The 9,298-nt window shown below is 41.9% G+C and overlaps 1 protein-coding gene across 2 annotated transcripts; it reads left to right on the forward strand.

Annotated features, from left to right (window-relative positions):
• Positions 1-3,197: 3,197 nt before the first annotated feature.
• On the forward strand, positions 3,198-8,030 carry irx5a (iroquois homeobox 5a). 2 transcript variants are annotated; one of them, XM_084574797.1, is made up of 3 exons: positions 3,198-3,965; positions 4,839-5,244; positions 5,911-8,030. In XM_084574797.1, the coding sequence occupies exons 1-3, from the start codon at positions 3,708-3,710 to the stop codon at positions 6,618-6,620; spliced, it is 1,374 nt and encodes a 457-aa protein (XP_084430923.1). In that variant the 5' UTR covers positions 3,198-3,707; the 3' UTR covers positions 6,621-8,030. The 2 variants fall into 2 exon arrangements, with proteins under 2 accessions (XP_084430923.1, XP_084430924.1); XM_084574798.1 differs by having other exon boundaries at positions 3,203-3,950; positions 5,911-8,028.
• The last annotated feature ends 1,268 nt before the right edge of the window (positions 8,031-9,298 follow it).

Genomic DNA, 9,298 nt, shown 5'->3' on the forward strand with positions numbered 1-9,298 from the left:
CAACAGTAGCGATGAAAGTATTCATAGAAAGTGGGAGAGAACAATTGAAAAACTAATTGTAAACCTAGAGCGGAGCATTTTATCAGAGGATATATAAACACGCCTTCATTAACTATGACTTCAATAAGTGAATAGATTTAACTGAGTAAAGCTTTTTAAGTAATTGTGCATGTGTGTGCATGTGTGTGCGTGTGTGTGCGTGTGTGTGCGTGTGTGTGTGTTGGGAATTTGGGTGGCAGGGCACATTTCACTGACTGCTTGGTGACATGAAGACGTCCTCAACATGGATCTGAACGGATTCAAAACAAAGAGAAACGGTCAGTTCTTATTTTTAATGCATTTAAAAAAAAAAAAAAAAAAGAGTATCGACAACAACTTTACAACAACAACAACATTAGAAAAGACAAAAAGCGTGGCAACAGCTGATATTATATTTTAAAACACACAAAGGTTTGAAAATGCTGCTGCTGTGTTTTAATAATTATAATAGTAATTATAATAATAACTAATGATAGCTGTTTGCCAGTTGTTTAGTCAAGTAGCATAGTGCACATATGTTTAATCATTTAATAACCCTCATGCTTGGGGAAAAAAAAAAAACAAAAAAAAACTGCAAGGTCAAAAATAAATTACATCCATTATTTGCAGCAGATCTCCCCAAAGCATTTGGAGCGAAAACTGTTTTGAATTTCAATTGGCTTCCAAGTGGCAAAAGCCCTCAGCTAATACATCAAAGAAAAATTGGTGTCAACTAATCGGTTTAGGACACAGATTTAGAATGGTTAAAAATCCCATGAATACTTCAAGCATTTTTCAGTACACCACTGAAGGCTTGGGAGCTGTGCAGCTGACCTTGTGCGCTCCAGAAACCTGTCCGCCGCTCGACATTAACTGACTGTTTAACTCATCCGGCCGCGCAATTAGTCCGCCACAACGCGTAATGTTGTGTAATAATAGCCTCTATATCCAATTTAGATTACACTCGCTCCCTCAGGCATTTTAAGTGGCATGCATCATCTTTCATTCACTTCTTCTTTGCCACGTAAAGCCGTTTTCATGCGTCAAAGCCGAGGTCGCTCTCTCAGGGGGAGAGGGAAAAAAATGATGAAGAAGAAAGCGATAGCAAATGGGAAGAGGCTAAGTTAGAAGATGTCAAAATACCAAACCGGAACATTTAGATTCAGTTTTGGATTATTGCGAGCCGAGTCCACTTTTACGCATCTAAAAACACAGACGCACGTTTCCACATTTTTATTTATTTTTTCAAAAAAAAGCGCAAATGAGCAAAATTGTATACTCACCTCCACCTCCTCCTTTATCAGTGCAGTGCTGAGAGGCGGTAGCAGTTGCCATAACCCTACTCCTATTATAGGCTCCGTGATCTCAAATTATGGTTCCTCCTCCTACTTCAGAGAGCAACCCTGAACCAAAACGCATTAAGGAGGACACATGACACGCACCCCGCATCCCAGGCCGGCTAAACTTTGTTGCGCGTTTTTTTACGCAATAAATAAACAAATTCAAATGATGTGAGAAACGGCTCGAAATATTCAAAATGTGGCAAAATATTCAAAATGTTAAAGCTGACTTTTAAAGATCGTGGAAGACATTGGAATATGCATGTGTCTAATGTAACACTTAGAATTATGGTACCACCGCAATCAATTGGCTCGTCCTGTAACTGCTATTATGAGGAGGAAAAAACGGTAATTAGTTAATTATCTAAACGCTACAGGAGGCAGTGAAACTAGGTCTCATCGTATCACTGTCATCTGATTAGACTACACTGTAGGGTCGCTTTGTGTATCAATCCTTTCTTTCTTTTTTTTCTCCCCCCCTCTCTCCCCCTCTTTCTCTCTCTTCCTTTTTCTCAAGTCTGCTCCCACTGTACCGGCGTCATCGGTCTTTGCTCTCTAGAGGTTTTCAGAGCGTATAAGGAACACGTGACAGTGTGTGCACAGCACTCTTTAGCAGCGCCTACAGCGATCCCTTTCGGCTTATCTGAGACTTGAACTGGGAAAGTCAATCACCAGAATAAAAACGGCTGCTGGATGTCTGAAATAGAGTGAATAATATTTATAAAAGCCTGATAATATAAATAGTTTTTCTACCCATGTTAATCATGCACACTTGGAAAAAATAGTCAATTTATTTTTGAATATCTCATACATGATTATTATTATTATTACCATGTATTATTTAGTATAATTAAAATATGCATTATTATTATTGTTATAATAAATTAGTAGTTTATGCTGTGAATTATATTTGTCAGGTTAAATATTATATGAATTACAGCAATATAATAAAGCCCTTGCCGATAACAGTGACATTTTAAATGACATCCAGCATTTCAGCAAAGAAATGTATCTGCAGTGATCAAATGAGATTACATCCACTGGTCCAGACGGATTTGGTGTAGTTGGCACTAATCTGCTCTGGCTTGAGGGTTTATGACTTTCTGGGAGTGCGTATCCGACTGGTTTATTCCAGGATCTATTGCAAAAACTATTTAGCCGTAAATCATTCTAACGCGGCGAGCGCACCTCCAGGACCAAAACACTAAACAGGTCGACGAGGGAAAAAAAGTTGGTTTAGCTGAAATAACTGTTCTGAGACACTTGTTCGGCGACACTTGTTCGGCGGAGCGCAGTTTGCGCCATCTTACTTTTACTTTTCAGTAGTCGTGTATCTTACCGATGCAACATTCGTCTGGCGTTAGAAAGTCGACGGGCACAATAGTAGAGATCCATTTGAAACCCCCATTGCGGATTTTAACCGCCGAGCATCAGTCTGTTGATTTAATGCACTTATTTAAAATGACGATTTGGTTTTTACGCGCGGAGAAAGAACAACAAAAAGAGAGCAGTGCATTGGAGCGTCTTTTTTGTTTTTTTCTTAAAATCCCTGCCGGTGTCTTGCGAGCCCCACATCCTGGCATACAACAGCCGATTTGTTATTGATCAAGTGTGAAAGTGACGGCTTCCTATTTGGAAGAAAAAGAAGAAAGTTAGGCGTTGACAGACTCGCATGATGTCGCCATCCAAAGGGTGGCTGCCAGGCGCACTTGAGACTTACTGCAGCGAGCCTTGTTAAAGTGGAAAAAAATAGAGAAATAGAGAATGAGAAGGATTGTTAGTTAACGCGAGAGAAGGGAGGGGTGAGGGAGAGGGGGAGAGAGAGAGAGAGAGAGAGAGCGAGAGAGAGAGAGCATGGATTTGGGCAGGGCTGTGGTTACCCAGCATAAGCTTGCCTTTTTTCCTTCGGTGACTACACCCCGAGAGGAGGAGCGTAGTGTGCAGCGTAGTAGGCGTCAGGATCCTCAATTTCCAACTTAGCATCTTGGCAGGACATTTTCCCAAGCAAAGCCCCCGTCCGACGGGCAAAAAAAAAAAACTTCTGCACGGGCATGAGCGCGACGGTGCAACTCAGATAAGGGATCAGCAGAAGACCAAAACGAGACAAACCCCCTCCGACGGACAGTGGCTGGCTGGCTGGCTGGCAGCGACCAAAACAATCCACCCAACACCCAAGCCTCTTTTTATTTAACCATTTTACTTTTTGCCTTCACCGCTGTCATTTAGAAGGGGGGGACAGGCAGCAGCAGGTCTGCAGACACACAGCTCTATGCGCTCCGACAGCAGCGCCTGAGAAAATAAGGGGGGAAAGTGCGCAAGTTAAGTGGCTTATACTCTCCGGGCTCCAGCATGGCGTATCCTCAGGGCTACTTGTACCAGCCGTCCGCTTCTTTAGCCCTGTACTCCTGCCCCGCGTACAGCACCAGCGTTATATCGGGACCCAGGACCGAGGAACTTGGGAGATCCTCTTCGGGATCTGCGTTCGCGCCCTATGCCGGATCTACTGCTTTCACCAGCGCCTCGCCAGGCTACAACTCCCACTTGCCATACAGTGCAGACGCGGCGGCAGCTGCCACATTCACCTCATATGTGGTGAGTAAACTAAAGGTGATTATTCAATCTAATAGGAGGCAAAAGCGAGAGAATTATCTCGTTACAGAAGTGTCTGCTGTGAATTCTGAGCCAAGCCATTTAGAAGAAATGTGCGTCACTGAAGAGTGCGTGGATATAAAATTACAGTATGTCAGGTCCAGAAAACACGTTGAGTACACAGAGCACATTTAACAGAGTCTTGTGCTATTATGACCTTTATGTAAATTGCATTTTTTTTATTATTACTATAAGAAAAAGTGGGAAATGTCTTGCCGAACCTCCTGCGATCAGGACTTGAGTGCAACGCGCTATAGAGATTGTGATGGCAGCCTGGGTCATTGTATTTGTTTCTCATAATCCTATTAGCTGTGCCAGCTGTAAAACTTAAATACTGAAAGTTGAGGAAAAGGACTGGGGACGTTTTTGCTTTTTTCTTACACTGTTTCCAAGTGATCTCACGGCGACACATTCAGTTCATACCTGCTTTTAGGCCTAGTTACCACAAAGACTGATCCCAGTAGAATAAAGAAAAAAAAGATTGTGAGGCCCATCATGCATGTTAATACCTTATCATAATTGCAAATTGTATTTTGATGTAGAGAACCGGAAGCCCTGCATGCTGGAATCATGGAAATAGCAATAATAATGGAACGTGTGCAGAAAACGCAAATCAAATTTCAAATATTCAAAATCTCACAAAGACATTTCAAACTTGAACTACTGCATTAAAGCATGATTGTGTGTGTGCACGCGTGTGTGTTTGTCACCGTGCGCGCGTGTGTGCGTGTGCGCGTACATGCGTGTACGCGTTTGTGAGCCGTGTTTAGATACAGTTAGCAGTATAACAGAACTTTTGCACACTTTTTATTTTATTTTTTTTTATCGCAGAGTTCTCCCTATGACCACACTACGGGCATGGCCGGCTCAATAGGATACCACCCTTACGCAGCACCCTTGGGCACCTACCCTTACGGTGACCCAGCATACCGTAAAAACGCTACCCGTGACGCCACCGCCACCCTGAAGGCCTGGCTCAACGAGCACCGCAAAAACCCCTACCCCACCAAGGGAGAGAAGATCATGCTGGCCATCATCACCAAAATGACCCTCACCCAGGTGTCCACCTGGTTCGCCAACGCCAGGAGGAGGCTAAAGAAGGAGAACAAGATGACCTGGACCCCGCGGAACCGGAGCGAGGACGAGGAGGAGGACGAGAATATTGATTTGGAGAAAAACGACGACGACGAGCCGAGCAAGCCCACAGACAAGGGGGACTCTACAGACACGGAAGCAGGTCGGTGGTGCAGGGGGGAAAGGAGGAGAAAAAAAAAAAAAAAAAAAATCATCAATTTTTCATCGCAGTCGTTTCCACTCAGGGTGCAAAATTGATTGCTGGTTAATGGTGGTATATTATTTATAATGGGACAATTGCTTTAAATAATAATCACCTTGAACTCCCCTCGTTTGACTTCTCATGGGCTGAAATTGCTGGTGACGCAAAGTGTTTAGCAGTCAATTTATCTTTAACTGCATAATAAGGATACAGCTGGTGAACTGGGTATTCGGCTAAAATTGCCTTTACTGTTGAACGCTTATTAGCCTATCATAGCGAGTCAGATGGTGATATTAAATACCGAAAATACATTTATAATTTAAAAATATCGGCACATTGAGTTCGGATTTAAATGTGTGCTTATATATTTCGTAATTGTTGAGAGCATATCGTGCACATTTTTTTTTTTTTTTTTTTTTTTTTTTAGACTGGCAAACATGTTTATGAGGACGATTTATAGCACGCACAATAAATGCCTGAGAGGGAAACGTGCATAAGTAGCCTAATTATTTTTATATATCCATCATTTGCTTCGTGATCACCTAAAACCACATGTTACTGCTTTACCAGCATTTTAATGTCACGCTTATTTGGGGAGTAATTCTGTTGTGTGTTTGCGCTTTTTAGATCACAAACTGCTGAACCCAGGGGACATAGGCTGTGACAGATTTAAAGAAGAGAACCATGGCAAAGACACGGATCCCCTTCTGAGCGACTCGGAGTTAAAAGAGCAGGAGGAGCGGACTACAGAGCTGCTGCCGGATTCCGCAAAACCGACCACGTCGTCTCCCTCGGCGGTGCCCCGGGGGAACCAGGCCGTTGCGCAACAAGACAAGCCGTCAGATTTGAGCCACGCACCGGGCTCCGTGCCCAGCAACGTGACCTCTGTTATCCACTCGCCCCCCTCGGCCCCTAAACCCAAACTCTGGTCCCTCGCGGAGATCGCCACGTCCTCAGACAGGTGTAAGGGCAGCGGCGAGACGCCGCAGTCGTGCCCCGGTTTGGGTCAGAGCGCGGTAATGGGCACCAACGCGTCTCCATCACGGTCGTCCCCTCAGTGCCCGCTCCCCAACAGCACGGTCCTATCCAGGCCTCTGTACTACACTTCCCCTTTCTACCCCGGCTACACGAACTATGGTGGCAGTTTTGGACACCTTCACAGTAACCACGGCTCGGTAACCACGGGCTCCACGGCACATTTCAATGGATTAAACCAGACTGTGTTAAATAGAGCAGAGGCTTTGGTAAGAGAGAGCCAGAAAGTCAGAGGCCAAACGCAGGTAGATCTTTGTAAAGACTCCCCTTATGAACTAAAGAAAGGTATGTCAAACATTTAATACCTGAATATTTTCCACTCACCGCGGACTTTTATTTATTTTTTTGTGGTTGCATCAACAGAGAAAAAAAAAAAAACAACAGGAAAAAAGAACAATGATGAAGCAAATTCTGAGAACAGTTATTTTCTGAGTAAATGCTTATCCTCAAATTTTTAGTTTCTGAATGGTTAATCCTAAAATGTAACAAGAATGGTCTTAATCGCTGCAGCCGCCTGAGTCTATTTGTATTAAAGACTAACATGTATATTTAATGTAGCATTTTTGTATTTAAAATGGACAACACACTATCTTTGAAGTAAATTATGGAGAAAAAATATATCCACTTGTGCAGCGGTTATTTGGGGGGGAGCAGTTGGCCTTGCTGGCATGTGTCTAAAGTGCTTCAAGGGCAGTTAATCTATGCGAAATATTAATTCAATTTTGCACCGTGACAGACGTTTCTACGGTAATTATTTCAAAATATTATGGCAGCGAGAGCTCTGACAAACTGGGAAGAAAGGGCCTGCACTGAAAGGGAGGCTGGAGCATCAAAACAATAAGAGGGTGCAGATTTGTTTCGCTGGTGCGAATATTCATAGAGATTTTATTAATCTGCAGACAACACAGAGGTTTATGTTCTATAGAGATTTATTTTATTTCTTTAACATGCATCCAGGGCCTCATTTCTTTCCCTTCTTTTTTTTTTCTTAAACTTGAGCACGTTCCTAAAAGTGGATATTGATATAATAACAACACCAATGCGCAGTCATTTAACCCAATTACCTATCGTGTTTTATGCAGAGCAATCAGGTGGTGAACTCCGGTAATGAGCTCGATTTTATGCCAAATTTAGAACTCATTACTATTTTCCAAGGCGTGGCAAAGCTGTTAAAAGGGACGCGACCATGCATTTAAAACATACTGCCCTATTATATATCATTAATGGAGAGCCTCTTTAATGGCGCGTTAGATGTGAAACGCTTGGTGTTTTTTTGGAGTGGAGGGAGAATGCCGCCGTGCGCACAGCAGACACAGAAAGATTATTGTGACACTGTGTGTAGCCGGCAACCAGGCAAACGTCCTCTAACTCTTCCAACTTCTGCAGGTAGGTGTCACACTTGCGCCTAATTTCAGTGGAGGGGGGTGCTCCGTTAATCCGTCACGGAAACCCATCCCCGATCAAATATGGCCTGGTTGAAAAAAAAAAAAAGAGAAGAAGTGGAGCCAATGGGGCACACACAATGATCACAGTTATTATGAGGATTATAGCAACTTTGACAAGAGGATAAAAAAAAAACCTGACGACATGCAGAATAAAATGAGGGGATATTTTTGAATTTTCCAGACAATGAAACAAAGAAAGGCAATTTTTTTCTAGTTATTTATTAAAGGTGAATAATATTTAAAGTGTATTATTACTATTATTATTAATATCTATTATTAGACATCGAATCTGTTGTAGGCCACAAGGCCTATTTTTTAAATTTTTATTATTTTTGATTTTTTTTGTGAAGGTATATATATTATTTTTAAATACCCGTTTAGGTTGTTACTGTGCCCTTTTAAGGACACTGAATTATTCTAATTATTATTATTATTTCTGTCGTTATTGTTGACCTCCACTGAGGTGGGACAGCATGCTCTTGTTTATGGCTGCCATTAATCTCTATAGTTTACTTTCCCCTTCTCCAGTTTGAAGTCTCCCCTGAGGTTTCCATAATTCCCTCAACCTTAATGTCCTCTATTCGGGCCCTCTATTTTAATCTGACAGAGTGTGCAGGAGCAGTGATTGCGACACATCAGCCGGCTAAATAGCATAATTATGTGGTTATTTTTCCCCTTCTTCTCTGCTGATCCCCGGGGGGGAAAGACTGAACTGTTCGATGCAATGTCCCCTAAGAGAGTATTAGAGTTTCATTAGAAATTGCGTTGTTTTTTCTCGGGATTGATTGAGGGGGAAAATGTTTCTCGGGGACAATATACGCACTGATTCTGCGACGTAAATCACGTGTTTTGAGGAAAATACTGTGACGTTTATGTGTCTTTTTTTTCTCCATATTGTGGAACTGCGCGTGTGTGTGACTGAGAGAATGGGAGGGTTCAGAGACGTTCATAGTTTTATATCATTTAATTTTATTGATTAAAAAAATAAAAATAAAACTCAGGGGAAACACTGGCAAGAGGATCATAATAACGATCAACTCCCAAATCGGACAAATCGATCAACTAGATATTTTTGATTTTTTTTTTTAAATTTATTTCAATTTGTTTTCAAAGATGTTCAAATTCAGCTTTATTATTGTTATTGTTATTATGGTGGAAACGTTTCTGTCAGATATTTTAATTTATAGTATATATAAAAGGCATCAGCAACATCTTTTAATTTACTGTACATATAAGCTTCAGTGAAAGCTAAGAAGAAGATGAAAAAGAAACTCCCTCCCACCAATTAAAATATAGATATACATTTGATCGTTGATTATACTAGTTCTATTTCTGGGCGAGATTAAAAAAAAAAAAAAAAAAAAAAAAGACAGTCAATTAACCCAAGATTACTCGAGGAAGCGGAGCGAGAGAATTTGCAAGCCGCCATCAGAGAGAGGCATGATAGCCTACAGGGGAGATCCTCTCTGCAACTTTACACAACTTGGTCCCTGGCTTCCCCTCCACTTGAATGGCGTGTCGGTTCATTGTTGGGT

Source organism: Chelon labrosus (assembly GCF_963514085.1).
Source record: "Chelon labrosus genome assembly, chromosome: 3".
Classification (NCBI taxonomy): Eukaryota; Metazoa; Chordata; class Actinopteri; order Mugiliformes; family Mugilidae; genus Chelon; species Chelon labrosus.